Consider the following 23,358-nt stretch of genomic DNA (forward strand, 5'->3'; position numbering starts at 1 on the left):
AATTTTGGAGGATATTCTTGACTTACCCATACTATACACTTTTTTTTTTTTCAATTTTATTTCCATAAGAAGATACTTTTGTGGTCTTAGGTAACAAAAATAATCTCCATATAGTTTTACTTCTCTGTGGAGCTCTCCCAACAAAAGGCGGTTATGTCTGTATCTTTAAGATGCATAGATATCATTGGCACCGTTTTCTGATTGGCTGACTCTTCAGAATAACACACCGTGGTCAACCACAGATTTTTGTCGGTGGAACCTTTAATTCTGCCTTATTACACAGAACAAGGACTGTATATTTGGTCTCCAATCATCGGCATTGGAAGTTCATTATGAAGGGATCTTGTAGGAAATCAATGACTTTCACAACTATATAACATGTCAGGATTATTGTAAGTCAACCTGGCTGTTATGTTAACTAAATCTTGAATTATCAGTGCAAAACAAAGGAAAATTGTCTCATAATGGACTTGTTTGAACTCCAAGATGAGTAGTACATAACATAAAATACAGGCTGGCACAGCACAACTCAATCAGTGCTTTGTGTCAGTTTCCAACTGGAGATGCTAATCAGCTGTCTACAACACAAACAAGCTATTACAAGAGATGTACACTCAACATAATAAAATCAAACAGAAAGACACGGAGAAAACAAAAACAGCAGACTGCCAGCTACAAGTAATGTAAACTCCATCAGCTCTATGTGACGGGAATTACAGCCCAGCTTGATTTTGATCGCTGCGTTCTTTATCACAACGTCAAACATCTGATTGCTGCAGCATTCGAAAAGGTGCTTTCCCCCTCAAATTATGATGAATCTATACCCACCTGCAAGCTCTAAATAATAAGATGTACCTGGAGGTACAGCTGCAAAATCCAACAGTAAAAGAAATGGATCTTTGAGTTCATATTTATCTGTAAATGTTTCTGTATATGAATGTGATGGGATTTCTAAAGGGCCAAGTGTGCCTGTACATGTGCTGTAGGTGTGGGAGGCTATAGTATGCATTATACAGTACCTGAGTGACTGCTCAGACATTTAAATCTGTAGCTGTTAACAGCAAAGTGCAGCAGTCGGTCGGAGATGTTTTAACTCAGACACTCATAGATAAAAAATACGGACAAAATGTTTAATTCAAACTTAACTTTTCCATTAAGTTAGAGAATCACTGAGCCAAAATGGTAGCACGTGAGCTGGAACTATCCACAGCAAACACATGCAGTGTACACAGAGAGCACCCAGACACACACTGCAATCACCTCTAGTAAAACCTCCAACTGACAAGCCAAAGATTTACTTGGGTTGTTTATTCGTTTCACCCGTAACAGCTGTAACATTTTTGCTCCTACAGTATGTCTATTAAGGACACAAATCACTCGCTGTATCAATATCCGTCACAACATATTTCCATTCAATTACCGGAAACGGTGTGTCTTGTCCCTCCCCCACAATACTGCGAAAATCTGTCCCCCAAATATACAGTAGAAAATTAATTAAGTACATTCTCCTTTTATGAACACTCTCATCGGGTCTTGCTCTTCTTATTTCCTATTTATTTATTTATTTCCTTTCCAATTGTACACTAGTTTGTGCCCATGGTCTGGACAAACTTCACCGGTTCTTGCTTGCAGTCATTTTATCCTAATGGGTGTAGGCCTCGGGTTACTCTTGAAAGTATTGCAAGTCAAGCAGCCTTTCTCCAATCTGCATTGACCACCATAGGACATATGCTATGATCTGAAACTCACCAAGCTGTAAACAGAGACCCAGTCCTCTCGCAGAATGCAACGGCATGTTGGTAAACGAGCATTACAGACTTTTGTTTTTGTTTTTCCATTTTAGGCTTTTTTTTTTTTTTTTGCTCCGGCTTCAATTCCTCGATATTTGCTCGCTACTATAAATGTCGGTAGCGCTTCATCTAGCGCTACCATCGCTGTCATTGTTGGATCTACATTACACCAACAAATGCTCAACGTCATCACACTTAGCCACAGCTAATGATCGCTGATTTGTCCGCCCTTCAGAGTATCTGAGAAAAACCTTCTTGCAGCAAGGGTTTCCAGACTTTAATCACAAACTGAAGCCTTGAGTAATATGTGGGCGCAGCCGGGCTAATGTGTTTATGCCTTAGGTTGTCTAAATTCCCTTATATTCTGTGTAACATTTCTTGTACACTGTTATTTGTATTCTACTTTTTCTCGACTCCTTCAACAGCCTAGTTTTCTTCAGGGAGATCAATAGTGTTTTCATTTTATTTGCTGACTCTCTGTGGCCGCTTGTATATAAATTGAAGACTTGGTGTCGACGTGTCCGGCTGCAGAGGGACCGCTGACCGCATACTGTACCTCCAGGCCACAGACCCACCCTACACTTCATCTACTGCTCTGCATGATGTCGCTATAATCCACTTAGCTCTCCTTTCCTCGCTTCGGCCTGGTCATCCTTCCAGCCAGAACCCCTTCTTCTGCCTCCTGGAGCTTTAATAGTGGAGTGACCTCCTTACTACAGTCAGAACATCAGAATAGCTTCCTCTTTTTAAGAACTACTTCATATGCCCCCTTCTTTCCACTCAATATACTCTGGAAGCTTTCCTACATTTGTGAGACAATGTCATCTTACGCATGAGAATCCAGTTATTTTTTATTTGTTCAATTTTAGAATCATGTTAGGGTCACAAATTTGATCAGCTGAGCGTACGTTTGACTCCAGCTCTCCCTCAGTATCACGTCCCTGAACTTTTAATGCCTTCGCGCCGCCGCACATATTTCAAGTCACTCCGGGTGAGACCATCTGCTAAATGCATAAAATGTAAAAATGGAAATGTATTGCCGCTGCTCTGTACCTGCCAGATCGACATGACAGCCAGCGCATGAGGGACCTGGCTCATCACTACATTCATATCCCGACGCTCTGCTGGGACCGTGACAGCAACGTCGACGTGGGTGAGCTGTAATCAGTACATGGGTGTCCTGGATAGTCGGTACTCTGCGGACTCTAAATATATTATAGTGCGGAATAACTCAGGCAGCGGGGAGGTAGACAGATGCGGAGAAAAACAAACATCCCGACATGCAGGCAAAAAGGCTTAGGTATTTTTGTCCGGAGAGACTCAAGTTCAACAGTGGTATATATAAAAAAAAAAAACAACATGCACACACGCTCACAAACTGACAGCGCCATGCCTGCATCCTTATGCCTGCATCCTTGTACCTGACAATGAAAACGTGCTGCGGGGTGAGGCCGGGGTCATGGTCAAGCACCGGTTGGGATGTAAGGTCGGCAGACAGGGTGATTCCAGAGCCGTGGAGGAGCAGGGTGACGTGGTCGGGGAGGAGCTCCGGGGTCTCAGAGGTGAAGGTGATGGAGAGAAGCTGGCCGTAGCTGTAGACTTGGTGACCCAGGAATTTCCCTGGCAGGAGAAGGGGAGGGGGAGGGGGTTGTCAGAGGGCGGATGTTAGAGAGGTGAGTGGAATCAGCTTTATTGTCGAAGCCTGAGCCAGCTGTCTGCGGTCAATGTCGTAAACACAGAGGTGGAATTGCGTGTGCCGGTGTGTTGTGGTGGAAGCTGAATTAGTGTTTATGTCTGTGCGCATTTATATATATATATATATATATATAAAAAAAAGCCTGCCTGTTTCCTTTTCTGTCTGTCTGTCTGTCTGTCTGTCTGTCTGTGTGTGTGTGTGTGTGTGTGTGTGTGTGTGTGTGTGTGTGTGTGTGTGTGTGTGCGCGCGTGTGTACACACACATGAGGGCTGAGGAGTAAAGGCTTTTTGAGCTCACATGGAGCACTGCAGGAGACTGCGTGTAATTACCCATCCTCTCATCTTTGGGTCCTTACATCACATTAACACAACTTCAAAGATTTTAGCCTCCACAAGATGACCCCCCCCCCCCCCCATCCCTCCTCCTCCACCAGCTACCCCAAAAAACTGGCAAAAGGATGAGAGTTACATGCTTCGGATACATTCAATTAGACCCTCCCTCGGCATGGTAATATAAAAAATGTAAGCAGCGCAAGATGTTGTCGAAAAGTCTTACATCATTTATGCTCTAAAAATCAAACAACTCACAACAATTTATATATATAAAAACAAAAAAACAACTCCGCTGCCACTCTCATACCAGATGTGAATGAGTGAGTGGGCAAAACTGACAGGTTGCACGCTTGGTTGCCATCTTGTTTTTGAGTGTAATTGTGTGTGAAGTACATCCTGAGCTCTTCTGGGGGTTGAGAGGGCTGTGGACTTGAGTGGGTGATTTTGCTTTGCGAGGGGGCCTCTGGCGTCATTTCAAGCAATTCCACTGTCTCATCATCTAATATCTGCTCAGCCAGGAGCCGGATTTTATTATCTGTGCCGTGGCCTTACATCTGCAGCCCCACTCTCACTTTGACATCCGCAGTCATATTAACCTCCACCACGGAGGCTGTGTTTTTTCGGCACAGTTTGTTGGTTTGTTTGTCAGCAGGATTACAGGAAAAGCTACCGGTGGAATGGTTTTAAGGTGGGCCACCGTCCTCAAAGCTTTGCAAATTCACATTTTCCCCTCCAGCAGTCCCCTTGTGATCACATTTTAATGCAAAGTGTGAACACAGATTTCTACACCCTGAACTGTGGTCTTTGGCTGCTGTTGGTAATATTTTACTAAGTGATGTATCAAAGTAATTTAACACATCACTTAAAGTTATTACTTTTTAAAGTAAAACTCAGTGTAATTATTATTTCAGTTAAGTCTAAATTGTGTCTCTTCTTTCATCCTGTCATGCATTTCACGGTCTGATAAATAGTTATTTTCTTTACAAATGACTTTCATTTGCTTTATTATACATTAAATTGTCATGTCGGTAGTCCTGCTGTATCGGTAGGATACTTTTCCAATTGTAATGATATTTTCCTTTTTTACAACTCCAATAAGAGGAAATTAAACTCTTAAACTTTTATGTGAAGAGACAGACTCTTTCTAGTTAGCTTTTATTTGTTGTTTTTTTAGCTTTACTACACAAAAAAAACCATCCCGCTTCCATCATAGTTGTTAGTTTTTAAACAATTTATGCGTGAGTATACATGAATGAGGTGCAACACTGTGTTCATTCAACTGTAGAATCAGCATTTGTAGGAAATGAAAAACAGGCAGTGATGAAAGAGAAAAGGCTTCAATTACACAACTAATCAATAGCACTTTTTTGTACTGAGTAATAAGGCATCATTCATGTCAATGTGACTTCAGGATCAATAGAATAGATAATTACAGCCAATCAGGAGCAGGGGGAGCGGTTTACATCCACCTGCCATCACCACTGAGGACAAAACATGTTCTCATTTAGAAATGAGCTGGCACACATCTTAGTGTAATTTCACAATCAATATATATCGAAGACGAGAAATAAATAAACATCAGTCAGTCCGGAAAAAAAAGAGGTTCAGATTAAATCCATCACAGATTAGACAGGAATCCCTTCAATGAGCGCTCTCTCATCGAAACATCTCGACCGGTGGAAAAACAACCGATATGGAAAGGGCCAGAAGTCTAAATGAAATAACCAAACCGAAATATAACTCAATGTGATGTTGTGATTGGAGCTGAACAGTGTCTGCATTTTACAACTGTTTCCTGTCATTTCTATTTCAGTGTAGTTCCACTTACTGTGGCAACAGTTTGCACGGCGCCCCTTCAGCAGTACACAGCATATACAACAAGACGCATAGAGTACGTTTACATTTGTTTATTTGGCAGATGATGATTAATGATAATGACTGACATTAATTGCAATGCAGAAAGGTCCAAGCTAACAAAGGCTAGTGCTCGAATAACTCATTTGTCACTGCTGTGATTTGCAGTGATGTGTAAATGTGGTTGCCATATTGCTCAGCTGAGATCACGCCTCTTACAGAGGTCAATGCACAATTAAAATATGCACAACTCCACGAGACTTTTAGCTGTTTGGCTCGATACAAATGCCAGATCAATGATTCTAGATACTTTAATTTAACAGAGGGTTTTTTTAGGCCAAAATTTCATTAATTTGATTTTACTAGGTAATTATTTCTTTTTTAACATATTTTTATGAATATTTATGCTTATAAATTGTAAAATGGCATCAGTGATATAATTTTGTTTACAATTTCACACCTAAAAGTCCGTACCACGGTTTGAACTACGATGTTCTTGTCACACTCTTTACATTTGATCTGGTTTGTTTTTCACTGTGCAATTTTGTTAGTGCACTTAATAACATACTTACATTGCTGTACTTCATATTGATTGGTTTGTAGACGGCATGCTTCTAACGTGGACGTGTTGTCAATCAGCCGGTATGGCCTTCTCCGTTTGAATGGAGATAAAAAAAGAATGAAGAGATTCATTTCATTGGCGCTATATGATTACATGGCGTTTCAACTGGCATTTATATTCCTCTCAGAAAACTGAAAGGTTTCTGCATTTTTCTGCATTTTTCAAGCTGTGTTTTGATGTCTTCGTTGGAACAAATTGCACTTCATACTTTGTCTCCTCATAGTTTTTTTTCCTATGGTCTAATGGGTGATGATACGATGCCTCAATTTCCTGTAATTTATCAGAAAGTTCGCACCATCCAGAAAAAGTTTTCAAACTGCAAATGGACTTGAGTCATGGTTCAGTTTGTTTCGGACTGAGACGTCCTCTTTTGGTTCGACCAAATTTTGGTCCTTTTGCACCCTGATACGCAACAACAACAAAAAATTTAAACTAAACAAAAAAATCTAATAAAAATAAAAAGGATTGTGTGCAAATGAACTCGATGTATAAAATACTCTTTGAAGTACCCGTCTTACTTCTTTTTGCACTCTAGGAATATTTTTGTATCGTCCATTTATGCATTATACATTTTTGGCCCTTTTATAGCCTTTCGTCAGTTTTGGCACTCCATACCTTTGTGCAAAATACCCGTGGACAATTTAGTAAAACTTTTGACACAATTTTTGCATCCTCCACTCTAAAATTCTGTTTATTTACTATTGTATAAAGCCTGGCCTTTCCGGTCAGTCACTCACACAAACACTCTTCAAACGGCACTACAAAGAGCAGCATCTGCCAGCAGATGATTATTGTTGCTTTAGAGAACGGCCCCAATAGAGCCACCATTTTGGAGCCGAGGTAATTGCCTATATTTGGCGAGTGACGCGTTGTAATAATGAGTAATGTAAGAAACCCGTGTTCACGGAAAATAAAAGTCAACAGATATTACTTCTGAAATGATTAATAGGGAAACATATACCACACATCCCTTGCATAACTGTGGTTAATGAGCCCAGTAACACTATTGTGTGACTAAGCTAATATTCTCTCCTAAAGTGCTCCCTTATGCTTGTGCGTGCTTATGTTTCAGATATAGCTTGCTGGCCATTATTGTGCTGGGGTCTGATTTGCATCGCGTGGTTCCTGGGAGTTCTTTCTCCGTCTGCGAGGGCAGCGCTACTAAAGCATAATTACTCACAACCCTAATAGACCATCGAAGAATGGCCCCACTCGCAGGCCCCTCTCCAAAGCAATGAATCACCATAAAAAACAATGAAAGGATTATTCATGTGTAAGTGTGATCTGCTGTCCGTGTATTGCCACGGATTTATATTCATTATTTTATCTCACATGACAAATTGGAGAGGATTAAAAAGTTTAGCAGTCTCTAAGTACCGCAATGTGCCGAGCAACACAGATATGTATACATGCTTCTGTCTTTGCAACATTTTAGCGTCGTACTTAAACTGTTAAATGACAAACTGATTACTCGATCAATTCAGATAAATGATAAAGTCATCAAGTTACTAATTAAAGGAATACCAGTCACTATATGCTTAACCCAAAAATCCTGAAAACGATTAGTTTAAATTAGCACAAAAACCTTAAACAGCTAGTCGAAGTATATCCATAAATTTACCTACAGCACATCTGAGCCTTTCTAATTATCGGCTCATATCTGAGTTGGACCTTCATAGAGGCAGAACAAGAGGTATCTAATTTCTCATCTAAATCCCAGCAAGCAAGCAATTAATTATATTTTCCAACGTGTCAAAATATCGCTTCAGGCAAAAATGCACACCGTTCACCCGTCAGTGCTTCTGCAGAGCGAGGATTTGTTGTTTGTCTCTGTTTATCATTGTAAAGTGAACATCTTTGGGTTTTCGATTATTAGTCAAACAAAACAAGATATTTTCGGATGCCAACTTGTGCTCTGGGAACTGAAAGGCAAAACTAGTAGCGGCAACATATTTCAACACATGAATTGCTAATAAAAGAAAAGGTTTCAGCCCTGGGTCATGCCACATAAATGATGCATATATTGGAATGAACAACAAAAACAAAAGCAGGGACGTAAAAGAAGCAAAGCTCCAGTCGGTGCCACTTAATTTCCATTTTGTTTCGATGACTCTGTCAGAATGATATGAAGTCCACTGAGTGTGCCACCGTTTACACTCTGCCAGGAGAGCATAAAGCTGGCATCACAACAATTGATGGATGCTCGCATAACTTTCTGGGAACAGTGAAAGAGCTCCCAATCAATCAGAGGATTTAGACTTTTCTCCAACCAAATTAAATCAACTCCATCTCAGTTAAATCATTGCTGCCTCGCGCAAACACAAGTCCCACTGAGGCTCTAACATCGACCAGCGTGCAGATCGTCTGAGGGCAAAGGCTGGATGGACAAACTTTAAACTTTTAAACAGGTCCAATACTGCCAGGACACCGAGTCCAGCACTAAACTGCACTGCCTGCAGGTGCGACGCACGTGACCAGAAACCTGATTACATAAAAGGAAGGAAAGTTTAATTCACATTCAAGAGCACTGCTGAAGCAAAACACACGTATTCATCTGCAGACATGAAATGCACCCACTCATTCAATAGTGTTGATTTGTTGCAGACATAGTGTAATAATAATTAAAAAAAAGTACTATTTTAAGAATCCAATCTGTCTGGTGTTCCTCAGAGAACTAAAATGGGACAAAGTGGAGTGTGGAGCACAGTGAACCCCGGGGTCACAGATGAGCAGAGATCAGGTCAGAGGACCGGTGTCAGCGCCGAGGGCTCCCATTCAACCCACACAAAAGTTGTCTAAGAGGAGGAGGTGGTTATACCAAAAATAGGACTGCATTAAAATGCAAGGCGCTTTCCTTGTGTGGGCGAATTACGACAGGGACACTACATGTAAAAAAAAAAAAAAAAAAAAAAAAATCCAGAAAGTCCACTGTGACTGCCGTCTGAAACCTTGAGTTTGGTATTTGGGCTGACGCCATCTTACTATTTTGGAGCCAGAAGTGACCATATTTAGAGGAGCTGGCGAGGAGCGAGAGATGGATCTTAATTTAAATTGGAACCCAAGGAATTATAGCTGCCCACGTATAGTGGAAACCAAGCTGCACCACAGGCCTGTCAATTAAACTGACACACCTGCAAAAACACCACTTTTTGAGGCCTTATATCTAATTAATGATAAAACTAATGAGAAGGAGTGAATTTAGCAAAATGCAACATAATGACTCGTGGGAAAAAAAGACTTTGTATTTCATGAGAGAAGTTGAATGGGAGTCTATGGATTCAGGCTTTTAGGAGCAAACCCCAAGTGGCCCTCAGTGGTATTGCACTTTAACGCACTTTTGCACTGGCCTCAATTTTCAGACCTGGAAGTTGTGTCCAATTTCATATACAGACTATGGCGACAATCCAAAGTGACATCATGCATTGGTTTTAAACTGTTTTGAATCCTCAAGTCTGGCATTTTGGTCGTCGTCATCTTGTTTTTCTTTTGGAACCTAAAGTGATCATATTTGGGCGAGGTCGGGGAGGAACGAGGGGTGTATCTAACTTGAACTCAGGCAAAATCCCACCTAAATTGGGAACCTGACCGCTCCTCAGACATGTCAATCAAACCAGGCACCAAACACACCTCTCTTTGAGGCATGATCATTCTTAATTACAGAATTATTTTCAGAAGGACCACCAGAACTCTGATTAGAAGGAGTGCATTAACTAATGACTAATCAGGACTTGTGGAAACAATTTGTTGGCATAGAATTTCATGAGAGAATTTGAAGCTTTTCGAATGGGAGTCTATTGGAGCCGGAGGTTTTTTGGAGCCACCCCCTAGCGGCAATCGGTGGTATTGCACCTCAAGGCCCTTCTGCATTTGTTTTAATTTTCATACCCGAAGCCTACATCCAATTTTATAGACAGTCTACGGTCTAACTCGATCCTTTCTTCACTTTTTAATTTAGTTAACTTTCCCTCTGCTCTCTTTGTCAATACACTCTCATATTCTTTGTTTTCATTCTCCTCCTTTTTTCTATTTCTCCACTCAGTTTTTCAAATTTCCCTTTGCAACTTCTCCTTTCTGTTCTGCAAATGTTTCCAGACGACAGGGCCACCAGACCGAATTACATGCAAACTCGGTTGCAGGTAGTGCTCGGGTTGTGTGAAGCCCCGGCTGCAACCGCTGTTTGAGTCAGAATGACAGGTAGCCTCGGGCTGCTTTCGTGGATCCTCTCTCTCTCTCTTTCACTGAACACAAGAGCAACCATATACTGCTCTCTTTCCTTCTTACTAGCGGGTTATTTCATTAAAATTGGGTCTTCCTTTCCTCCTTTTTCTTTCCTCCTTTTCTTTGAGTTTCTCCCTGCTGCTTCGGGCTTAGCAGGTCGGCCCGCGTTGTAGATATGAAAAGGATCAACATTGCAAGCTTCTCAACAGATGGCTGTAAGGACTTATGTTAGACGATGTCCCCCTTCAGCACGAAGCGCTGCTGCAGCCAACAGAGCTGCAGTTACTGTCCAGCAGATTCAAGTGGTGACCACGGTTGTTGGAGGCAGGTCAAAGCAACTGTTTAGGGAGGTACTTCATGTTTTGTCTATGATAGTTCCTGGCAGCTGCGCTCAAGTGTTCAGTCTGTTGAGTCACCACGGGGACTTGAACTCCACCTGTGTCAACTGTCAAGCAGATGTCCAGGATCAGGAGGAGGAAAAGTGGCAACGCTTCAGAGGAAGAGTGTCCTCAAGTGCATACACATTCACATATGCCTACCTACATCCATGTATTACTTGACAGACTTGTGCTGAAAGGAAAATAGAGACAGGGGCAATTTAAGATGTTTTATAAAAACGAAACGTCTTCATGCTGCGATGAAGAAGGAGCAATTCCGACATCCGAACTGGTGTGAGTGTCATGTTGGCCCGATTGTCAAGGGGGAATTCAGGGAAGTGAAATTTCTTTCTTCCTTTTTCCTCTCCTACTGTCTGAAACGCTCCCCGCCTGGCCAACAACTATTTGTCAAACACAATTGAGAAAATATCTGTAAAGACTCGTCCTTAGCTCGAGCAATTATGGATATTTCTGGAGCTGGGTTAACCGCGCGGATCGCAAACACTCCTCTTTCTTGCTTTACAAATTCAATAAAATACCAGATGATTGAATCCTGTCCCTTATGTGACAGCTTCGAGCCCAAGGCTAACTACAATACCAAATACATTCATGGCAATGTCTGATGTTCAATGTGGAGTTGTCACTCAGAATTATCTCCTACTTTGGTGAAGAACACAGTGGAGGGATTTCAGCACAAAATACAAATTAAAAGTAAAAAAAAAAAAAAAAAAAAAAAAAGCTGAGACAGTGAGAGAAATCCAGAGCTGCCTCAAAAAAAAGCTGCTGCTCGCCGCCGCTCGGCTCTAATCTTTAAAGTAACTATACATGCACCACTATGAAAAAGACGAGAGTAAATGAGATCATTAATGGGGATGGCAAGGCAATAGATGTGTGCATTTGTTATGTGGAGAAACAACATAAACAAGCACTGCAAAGAGCAGATAAGCAGGCTGTCACAAAGCTGCTCTCGGCCAGTTGGGCCACTAATCTGTGTGTTGTGGCCTATAGAGACATCACTACAGACTGTGTGAACAAGAAAGCAACTTTACAAAAAAGAAACACTATCAACTATGTACATTAACAGTTATGCATATGTATATATGGCAGAGCATGCATGCATTAATTACATGGTCTTATGCACATGCCTCATGTATACACACACACACAGAGTCAGATTTGCACATCAATAACTTCCTCATGCGTTTCTAACTACATTGTACAAATTATGCCTGACCACCAGGCTTTGTCACATCCTATTTCAGCTGTGAGCTTTTCATCTTTCTAAAAAAAGACGCCTCCAAATGGAGTCGTTCTCTGTGATCGCGCGTTTTGGGCATTAAAAACCTCCAGGATGCTGAGTTAATGGGATTGCTCCTGTTTTGCTTCTGGCTGCGGACTAGCATGGTGGCTCGGGGGTAGGGGGGGGAGGAAGGGGGTGTCGCTGTGAGTTGATGCCTAGAACCGACTTAGCGCAGACAAGAAGAGACCAAGCCAATTTTCACTTTGTTGCTTCTCCAGCATGGCCAAGACATCCAATTCCATCAGGCCTTTGCTGCTGGGGCGGCTGATAGAAATGGGCCCTAAGTCCTGTGGCCAGGCCAGCTTATTCCCTTATCTTCTAATGGCTCTGATAAAGGATTGGAAGGAATGGTGTCAGAATAACCACCGTATGACCCCCTGCCAAAGACCCTGATTAATCTCACGGGGAAACAGGGAACAAGCCACGGATGTTACAGATGCTCGACTAACACTAATATAATTTACGTATTTGTAATGAGAGCCACAACTGGAGGGTTTATTAGCTAATAACAACAACAACCGTCAACGATGCTTAATGTGACCCACCTGTCAAGCCCCCCGAGATAATAATCTGACCTCACGGACGAGTGGAAATCTCCATTATTTTGCTTTCTGACTCACCGGGGGCTTTGTAGAATCCGATGTCTTCCTCGGTAAGAGGCAGCAGGTAGACTTCACCTTCCTTCCACTGCAGGGGATACTCTTGCCCCGCAGAGAACTCTCCAACCCAGCCGTCCTGATCTGCAGGTTAACAAAACAAACAAAAGAATCATAGCTATACTTTCCTCTGTGTCACTGAAGATCCGGATCTTCTGCTAAATAATAATGTTTACAACGATTTTAAATACATCTTTATCTGTCAGGGGATGCATCTAGATTATATTGTGTTGTGTTTTATTATGAGATTTCTTTTTTACTTGGTTAGTTTATTTGTCTGCGACAATACACATCCATGAGTGGAGAAGAAAGAAAACATCAATGCGGTTTCTCTGAGAACGCGGCACACTGTAACCAAATAAACACACAACAGAATACATCGGAAAAAAACAAGTAAAAAACAAAAAAATCAAGTTCAGAACGACTGCAATTTGCACAAAAACAGAAACTATGGTGCAAAGCAAGTTGTCAAGAAAGACAAAAAACTGATCAACCTCAGCACATTTCTGTTTTCAGTCGTGTTTTCTTGATTTTATTCCGTTTGAAGCTGCAAGATGTTTCGTTATTTTGCTGTAATGTTGTCGAAATGGCGAACGTGTTTCTCTGCATCCGCCTTGGTTTTAGTTCTCTGTACTTTTTTTTTCCCTCTATATGCTGCACGTGTCTTGTCAAATTGGCAAAGAAGATTTCTTCATGCTCTGAAAGAACAGAATGAAACAACATATGCAACACAGGTGATGTGTACAAAAAAAAAGCAGTGAGCAGGTGGCAGGATTTTACAGCCTCACCAATAATAGCACCACAATAACGCGGTACTTTAGAGGGAAAATGAAGAGGGTGCCGCAATTCAGGGACAACAAAGTAAACATTGTTGGTCTTGTTAACTTTGGCTGAGTAATAAAGCTCCCACAGTAACAAGGGGGACCTCATTAACGGCTATGCGAGACTTAGACAATACCTTCAATGAAGTCAGAAGTGATGTTGACAGCGGCGTAGTGATTAGACGAGGAGCAGGCCAGCGAGTGGCCAAAGCAGAAACACGTCTGGCAGCCAGCTGGGTTTACTCGTTGGAGATTAAAAAATCCTGGCTTGCATCTGTAAACACATATACACACATACCCTCATGCATAAAAAAGTTATTAACATGCAGATGCTGCACGCACGCCTGATTGCAGATGTTTACCACATCCTTGCCGTAGTGTTATTCTTCCCATCTCTTTTAAGTTGTTTTCTCAGTTCTACTGCTGCTTTTGCTGCAGTCTCGAGGAAAAAAGGGGACAGAACGGCGCTCGGCTTGCCTTGGACCCTGAGCTCTGACCTACAAATACTTGGAGGCACACGGGCGGGACAGGAACACGGCGAAAAAGCAGCAACTACACCAGTCGCGTTACACAGGAGAGGGGCTCGCTCAACGAGCCGTGAAATCAGCACAAAAAAAAAGTCAACAAACGGAGCAGAGAGTTATTCAATAGTTGGAGACCTCGGGTTACGTGTCTCGCTAATGTCATCGTGACTTTATCTGTCTGATCCTGTATCCCAGAGGAAGCAGATAGAAGCAGGGCCTCAGTTATTGACATATTGAAACAGTGGTGCTCACCGTTCTAGTCGTCAAAATGATAAATGGCCTGACAACTTTTACTAGTGTTCAAATAAATTCTTCTTTTTGCTGCACCGGTAGGATGTTCTCATCTGATTTTGTGTAATCCGTTTAATTTAGATTTTTGTGAAATAAATGTTCCATTACTATTAAATCTAGGCATGATAACGTAAAGTGTTACTCCTAAAATATATATATATATATATATATATATATTTCAAAGATCAGAAATGATCAAAAACACTAGATTCTGCACACACACTGATGAATAGTTAAAAGGGCTTCAGTCGTCGTATTGTGTGGGACTTTAACAGTTGCCGTGGTAACTAGAGGTTATGCGTGCACATATGTGATGTAAGCAACAGGCTTAGAAAACCCACCTGTCACAGCTCTGCCCCTCCACGTTTGGCTTGCAGTAACAACGTCCATCCAAAGGAGAGCAATTGTCCACACTCCCGCTGGGGTAACACTCACACCGTCTGCAGACAAAGAGGCCAAATTAGATCCACTACAATTAACCCGTCACGTGCCCTGCACACAGAAGAAAACATATCAGAAAGGACAGATAATCTTTAAGGCTGGAAACAATTTGTTGCAATAATTTGAGGCCTTTTTTTTGTTGTATTTGTCAGCTGCACAACTGCAGCTCTGGAAACAGTCAGGTGTCTCGCTCAAGGGATTTCAACAACACGGATGTTTGTCTTGTGACTCCAACCCGGGCCTTCCTTCCGTCGACAGTGTTAATGTGATTTTTTTTTTTTTTTTTTAATCATTTCTGCAAAGTCATTCAAAATGCACAAATGCTTTTGTTACAAATTATTAACACCAAGATGCTCGACTTGGTGCACAATCTGTCATGAAATTTTGAAGGATGTGTAAACAGTAAACAACCTCGATAAAAGCCAGCGAGTGGGAGTGTGGGTCAGCGGTGACGCGGATTGTGTCAAAATGTGTTTGATCACATTTATTGATTGATTACTTTTGTTTGAGAGTATAAAACAGAATCTAGTTTTTAATGAGGCGCCATTACAAATAATTCAATTATCCCAAGGCGAGCCGCCTCTACTTGTTTCTGCTCTAGTGGTCTGAGTAATTCACACCTCAGCTCAACAGCCTGAGATTGCTGCATGAATGAGAGGAAGTAGTATGTGTTTGTGTGTGTGTGTGTGTGTGTATGTGTATGTGTATGTGTGTGTGTGCATGTAGTACATGTTGACGTCTGTGCATGAGTGCATTGGTAGAATTTAGACTGTCAGTATCATCTTTAGTAAACAATCTCTAATATTAATGTACAACTTTGATTTAAAACTTGTTTAATACTCAAGCCTTCTTATAAACCTGTACTGTATGTAGGGGTGTGTATTGTTCAGAAATGCTGGTATACTTGTTTCCTGAACGATATTTATCCACACCAATTTTATAAAATCCGTTTTAAGAAAATGACTTTACCGAACAAATGTTTAGCTTTCATGCAGTTTAGAATGGGAGAGTGTAAAACAGGTTGTTTTCTTGTGTAAACGTGGCAAAAGTTATGTGTTTTAAAATGAAGCCAGAAGTGAAGCTGGGCAGGAGCGACGGGTGGATCTGACTGAGAACCTGAGGACACTCTGCCCCGCCCAATGATGCAGAAAACCTAACTGCACCCAAGGCATATTAATCAAAGAAGTTGCACCCACAAAGATATGTCTTTTTGAAGCTTGATATCTAATTAATTATATAATTATTTTCAGAAGGACCACCAGACATTTATCAGAAGGAGGGAATTTATCTAATGACACCAAAATGACTCGTGGGACATTTTTTGGGGGGACTATTATTATTTCATGATGGAAGTTGATGGAGAGAGATGGAGGTTTTTTTGGGGGGGAGTCAGTGGTATTGCACTTTAAAGCACATCTGGATTTGCTTCCCCCTTCAGACCCAGAGACTACGTCCAGTTTTGTATCCTGTTAAGGGGTTGACCAGTAGAGCTGTGAGCCATGAATTCAAAACAATTAGCTGAAAGGTGCTGAAAAGCTCTGTCGATCTGGAGAAACTACAGAGTGGTAATTCTATGGGTTCATTATTATGATCGACCCATTGACTATTTTACATTGTCATTGAAACCCCTGTTCATAAACAAATATTTATCATAGTAGCTTTAAAGTCAAACTACGGTAACGCTAGATGTTTATTCTTCTGTTTAACAGTCTGTGCGTTGTCATAATATCCATAGTTAGGAGGGAGATATACAGTAATAAACACCAAACAATCATTGATATGCAATTCAATGCTACTACAACTTAGCATTCCCTTGGCAAGTAGAGTGGGTCAGGGAGAGCAAAGATAGACTTCTTATGAATATAAATACAAAAATATACTTTTAAAACTCACACACTCGCTCACATGCACCTGCATATACATTCACACGCGGGCTCATGTGCACGCACACTTATTGTGAGAGCTCTCAGGTCAGACATAGTTAGGGCCCGAGCAACGATGGTGCGAAAGCCCAATTGTTATTGAAATATGCTTTTCATTGTCAAAATGTATGCAGCGGGTCAGTGCTTCTTCAAACTGCAAAAAAGGACGCAGAAAAACAGTCCGACTGGTTCTGTGAGTTTGAAAATTCTCGGAGGTAAATTGATCTTATTTTGTAAAGAATGAAAGCAACTCTGCCTACCTACAGATCAATTGAACCTGCTGAGCTCATTCTTGTAGCATACTGAAATGATCAAAATCAGCGGCAAGTAAAAATATAGAAAAACAATATTTCACTGAATGCATTGCTTTTGCGCGTGTTCGAGGTGCCACCTCAGTAAATAGAGAACATTTGTAATCAGCCATCAATCTTGTGAGATCTTTTTTTTCCAAACTGGTTAATTTTTTTTTGTCTCCACATGAAAACACCAAATAACATCAATGTCATAAGTGAAGTAAAGTGGAGTTATTAAGTTGAGTTACTCACTATCGATAAAGAACCTACTAATAAACAGTTGTTGACGGATGAGGTGGTCCGTCAAAGCAGGCAAACATGTAGAAAAAAAGACTAGACGACATGTCACCTTTTCTTCATGCATGTACAGAATTATGCATTCAAGAGGAAAGCAGAGAAGTTGTGAGGTGAAATTTCTGCTGTAGGTTGGCTGCGGCTTAATCTGGTCTCTGAAGTTTCTGAAGGCAATGAGGCTGGATCCTGTCACCATGGCAACAGGCGGAGAAGACTGTTTCTTGATTGGTTGTAAAGCAGTGGTTCTTGACTGGCCTATCCTTTATGTTGCAACCAAACTTTTTGTTTTAAAAATTTTTTTTGGGCACTCAAATTTATTTCAAAGTTCAGTAAAACTTAATTCATGCACTGTTTAAAACATGAAATAAACGACAACAAAAATGCAACAAAAGTACAAATACAACTAAAACCCAATGAAACCAAAACGCAAACTTACCTTAAACCGCTACACCACACTGACATATTGTTACCCAATAAATTTGACTGATATGGCGAAGTTGTTTGCAAATTTTTGCCTATTTACAAGGATGACCTGATGTAGTTTTTATGGACCTGATCTCGATCCCTTTAATATTGGATACCATTGATACCGAGATTATCGGAATGCTGGTAAAATATGTACCACTGAAATAACAGCCTTTTATATATATATTTTTTTATTTTGACGCAGTTTCATAAGCTAATTGATCACAGGACTGAAGGCCCTGGCTCAAAAATATGATGCTGTTAAGCTTTAATTATGACATGATATGAAAAGTGTTTATCTGGAAGATTGCACCTACTGAAACGACGTGGTGTGATTAGGTAGCGAAGACACCTCACTCTGTCAGAGTTGTTAGAACTGCAGAAGTACTCGGTCCGCTGAGTAACAACGGGATGCTTCTTTTACCTCATAAAAAAAAATCTTTGGCAGAGAACACGCAAACCCAGCAGCAGGCAAGTTTCAATTTGGCTTGTCATCAAGTTACTCATGGAAGGCCTGATTTGCACCAGCTGACAGGACCTACTACTCGCAAACTTCGTCATTTCAAACAGTGAAATCGGTGCCAGCTACAATTAGAAGTTGCTTCTCGAATGTTTTGTACACTGATCGTTGTTAATGAGGAAGAGAGAGGAGAAATAATGGATTTGGTGAGTTAAGTGGCTCAGCAAATTGATTGGAATGGCTTGGGACAATTCTAATATTTACATACACGCCAGACATGCGAAATTGACATTCCTGTCTAGTTTCAGGCAAATTTACAAGTTTACTCACTGCTTTTCGTCCGATTCGTTTCCCACAAATTCTTAAGGGACATATGTTTACAGGACTGCTAAATGTTTAGTTAACTTTATCCTGTGTTTGGTACCTGAGTAAATCATGTGCAACGGGTTTGTCAGAGCTTCTGTGCAGAATGCAGCTGACTGCTGTGGCTGAATAGGACCCTAATGGTAGCAGTGAACCAAAACAATGGCGTTGTGGGCCAGAAAACCAAAACAAGCAGCTGAAAGACACATTGAAAAACTCTGCAGAGCCCTTTCACATTAAAAATAGTTATTTACTACTGTTAATGCAAAATAAAATATTGATTTAGTAGTGAGTATGCAGTTGTATACAACTTTTATTAGAATGAACATGCATGTGATTTAAACACAACCTTTAAACACAATGCTTGTAGACGGCATTAAATTAAAGGTAAACAATGCAGATTTGTGTAATCTCAGTCTTAACAAATGTAATAGGAAGTTTTCTTTTTGAAATGCATGCATTTATGTTGAAGTTAAAATTAATTACTTGCACATTAATTGTTGCATGCAAATACTTATACTGCTTAATCGGCTGAGCTGCAATATGTAGATAATGACCAAAAGAGGAAGAAGAGACCAGCAACATCAGATTCTGATAAGAAATGTAGAAACAAAATGACATAAATCTGAGTTAAGAGAGACATGTCTGTTGCAGTCTTGGTTAAATTGAAACGTCGATTTTCTCCAGTTCATGTTTCCATGTGGAAAATGACAGCTGGTTGAGTGGCTTGCTTGTAAGAAGGGTTGTTAGCCGGTAGACACTGTTATTTGGCACATCCTGGTGCTCGCTGATAAGAAGGTCGCTAATTCAAAGTTATGTCAAAATAAGCGAAATTTGAATCTTCTTGTCTTGCTGCTTTGTAGTTTGATAAATTCAGGCTTCGGGAAGTTTGATGGTATTACTGCAAAACAGGCAAGATTTATTAGATAAAGTCTCTTTCTGTTTGAGCTGACATCCTTCTCCTTACCCGTCCTTATAAATGTTTACTTTTACAAAATCTTATGTTCCTTTTTTTAAAAATATATTTTATCCATCAAATCGCATTTGTTTTATGTGCCTCGTGCATCAATACGTCCGTGCGTCTGTGCGTGTTGCTCACCTGCAGCCACCAGGGCCGAGCGAGTGAAAACCAGCCAGACATGTGTCACACTTCTCCCCTGTCACGCCAGCTCGACACGAACACCTTCCTTCCACATCACACTGCAGACTCACTGAGCCTGGAAGGGACAAAAGATGGATTATCCAGGAATAAGAAAAAAAGAAAGAAAGAGGATTTAAAGGGTACACATAGAGGAGGACAAAAGAAAATAGTGAGGAGTATTTTTCAAGGGGAAAAAAAACAACAACCTCAGAATCCATAAAGATTATTGGTAGTTACAAGAGCTGGATCAGTGTGTCATTAATTATTTGTCATGACGGAGATAAGTGAATACCTGTTATTGAATTCCTGTTCAGAGATAAGCTTGGAAGAGCAACATATAAGCTTGCAGCCACACTGTAACCGATACAGTAGAGTGTAGCTCTAGTTAAAGGAGGAAAAAAAAGACCAGCTGGGGGAGAAAGAGAGAGAGAAAAGGAATCCTGATGGAGTCTGCTATAACCTTTGATCAATGTAATGGACTCCAACAGCTCTGTGCAATCACCTTACAATATACTGTGTATATATATATATATATATATATATATGTACGTCCACCTAAAGTCGGACCTTGCTTGATGAGCAATGAGTCCGTTCCTTGATGACGTTCAGAGAGGCAGCCGGGTCAATTCACAGCAGCACGGGTGAGCAAAAGTCATGGATTTCTTTAATGATCATTTTGGAAGGCTAAGATGATTATAAATCTGATGAGAAGACATGAGATGATCACGACTGCATTAAATATGAAATAGAAAAATATTCTTAGGCAAGGTTTGTCAGTTGAGAAATCAATAGGTTGGAGTAAATATGAATGTAGTGTTGTTAATGTATTATAAACATTGGCCATAACATTTTGTTTAAATTAATTAATCCTATGAGTCCTTCCCGTCTGCAGCTAAGTCGTGCTTTACTGTGCCAGCACAGCATTCCAATTTAACCATAATTAAATTTTCTCATTCGTGAGTAATGATATTGGCATGAATTATAATTAGGGTTTTAACCTATTATCTCAACAATTAGGGGGGGAAGAGGGTTTGTATCTTACCGTTGATATTGCAGTTGCAGGGTAGGCAGGGCTCTTCTGCAGATTTCCGGTAGTGGTTGTCTCTGCAGCGCTCACAGTGGGGCCCGTCAGTGTTGTCTCTGCAGCGCACGCAGCGCCCCCCACTGCCGGTGCTCCGGTACTGCTCCACGTCGAACACACACTCGCCCGATCTCCCACTGCAGTTGCACTCTGAGAGCGCGGGGGGGAGGAGGCGGGGGGGGAGAAGGCAAGAGGTCAAGTGAGGAGAGATGTGAGGAACGAAAGAACAAAAAGAAGAGGAGGGGGTTGGTGTGTGTGTGTGTGTGTGTGGGGAGGGGGGGGACGGACGTGGAGAAGGCAACAAGGTAAAAAAGAGAGACGACAGAAATAGACGAAGGGGGAGAAACGCACGGAGGGTATATGTGTGAGAGATTATGTGTTCTGGGATTGGATCATAATTTTGAGGCTCGTTGCTAATCTTATTTCACACAGGCCTAATGAGGAGCCAATCGGCTGTCAGGGGGCACTTAGATAACAGTAATTCATGTTTATACAAGAGCAAATTACTCAGCTGATAACACACCATCGCAGCACTCATACCCCTCACATCAAATCCCTCCTTAGTGTACCAGTTACCCTGAGGGGGGATTTAGGTGAAATTGCCCATTTTATTATGAATCAAACTCTCAGTTGTGCTGGAAATAACCATATGATTACCCTTTGCTTTTAATAACAAGTCTCAGCAGCATTCACCTTATTTCACCAGTTGCGTTAAAACCGAACACGGAGCGCGGGGTCGGCGGTGCCGAACCCAAACATTCTGTTTCATTTGGCTGTAATTTGTGCTACAAAGGTGGAATTGTATTGAATAAATAAAGGTTTATAGTCTCATATTTCGCCTTTTAAAGTTTGACCAGTAACAACCTTATCACCGTTAACTGCTTAAACCTGAACGCATATATTTTTCGGGCTACTCGAGAACAGTTATTTCTATCATCGGTTTCTTCCCCCTGAACAACACGTCCAATATTCACTCTCCTTTTTCCTCTGTTTTGGGTCTCCTCCTCTTCCTTATTGGGAAATATCTGAATCTTTAGCTGCTAAATGCCGCGTAGTTTCCCCAGTTACCTTGTCGCCGGCTTTTCTTGTCAGCTGTTTGTTGCCGCGGTTCGCGATAATTTGTCATTAATGCGACAACTTATTTACAATTTATGGTTGTTAATCTCCGTAAAGATGTACGATGTTGACAATGAGCTGGATGTCGGGCTGATATTGATTTTGTGTCTGTAGCGTGTTAATAACTATAAGACATGCACCGGGACATGTTAGCTCGGCTAATGGGCCGAAAGATAAGGAAGCTATTTACTTTCCTACCAAAGGAGGAGAAGTACCTCCCACTAACTAGAACTATGGGGAACTACAAAGTTTCAGTCTCATTAAATGTTACGTCTGATAAAAGTACATGGATGTTGGTTTTGAGTGGGCTCGTGAGCGACCCCGCATCGTCTCAGTTAAAAACGGGGGCTTCTTAATTGCTGTCTGCAGTCATTGGGCCTAAGGTGTTGTTGTGTTGAAGCAACTTGAATTCCACGCTGTTGGGAAGCTGCTAATTAAACCACAATATCGCATTTCCTGTTCCTGCAAGTGTTAAATCCACCAGGTGAGACGCGTAGGTGGGAAGTCTTTGACGCTTGGTGACGTTCCACCACGTGTGACAATATAACAAATCCCTTTTTGCTGTCGAATCGTTGGTTAAGGGATGTAATGACTTTTTCTGCGGAGTAATTTGACGGCAGCGGTCCGCTGCGTCTGAAAATGAAATTAATGAGAACGGGGAGCGTTAACTAAAAATGTAAAAGTTGTGGTTCCCAAACTAAAAGAATTACGGGAGAGTTGCCAACAAGCTTTTTAAATCGAGATTTTAATAGTTGCGTTAAATATTGATAGAAATTCATGAATTAGCCTATTGCAGTTTTAAGCGTCCTTCTTTAAATTGTAGTTCTGATTGAAGGAATAAAAAAAAAATAAAAAAAAAAAATACAGTAGCAACTAGTTGCATTTGCATTGCAGGGGGGAGACTTTTGAATGCTGAGTCCTTTCTTATCACATCTGCAATCTCACCGCCCAGCGGAACACCTTGCCCCCTCCAAAACAGAAAGCTTGCTGCAGCATGAGTCAGTTCTGATTGGCACCCAGTGGGCAGCCGGAGCACAAATACATACGACCATCCCGGCTCCACGTGTCACCTCCCATCCACTCTGTCTTTATTGTAGCGGCCCGTGGTGCTGCCACTGCCGGTCAGGTTGATAGCCAGGTGGCAGCACTGTAAACAACAGGCCGAGCCACGGACGCGTAATCCGTCCCGACTCACACACTTTACCGAACGTGGAGTAATTTGCGACGTCGGCTGTTATCCGGGCCGCACTCACCATAGTCGAAGGCGGTGATCTCCAAAAAAACATGTTTCACTCGCAAAT

General features: G+C 41.2%; 1 protein-coding gene across 1 annotated transcript in view; it reads right to left on the reverse strand.

The window, feature by feature from the left end:
- Positions 1-23,358, reverse strand: part of lamc3 (laminin, gamma 3) — a 98,560-nt gene that overhangs the window by 39,838 nt on the left and 35,364 nt on the right. The window contains exons 5-10 of the mRNA XM_069700799.1: positions 20,903-21,091; positions 19,819-19,936; positions 14,823-14,921; positions 13,804-13,940; positions 12,810-12,929; positions 3,212-3,410 (exon numbers count right to left, since the gene is read on the reverse strand). Coding sequence (XP_069556900.1) covers positions 3,212-3,410; positions 12,810-12,929; positions 13,804-13,940; positions 14,823-14,921; positions 19,819-19,936; positions 20,903-21,091 — 862 coding nt within the window. The remainder of the gene's footprint in view (positions 1-3,211; positions 3,411-12,809; positions 12,930-13,803; positions 13,941-14,822; positions 14,922-19,818; positions 19,937-20,902; positions 21,092-23,358) is intronic.

Source organism: Brachyistius frenatus, unplaced genomic scaffold (genome assembly GCF_029030835.1).
Source record: "Brachyistius frenatus isolate BFR_SWC_R1_liver_20210118 unplaced genomic scaffold, ASM2903083v1 Contig_35, whole genome shotgun sequence".
Lineage (NCBI taxonomy): Eukaryota > Metazoa > Chordata > Actinopteri > Embiotocidae > Brachyistius > Brachyistius frenatus.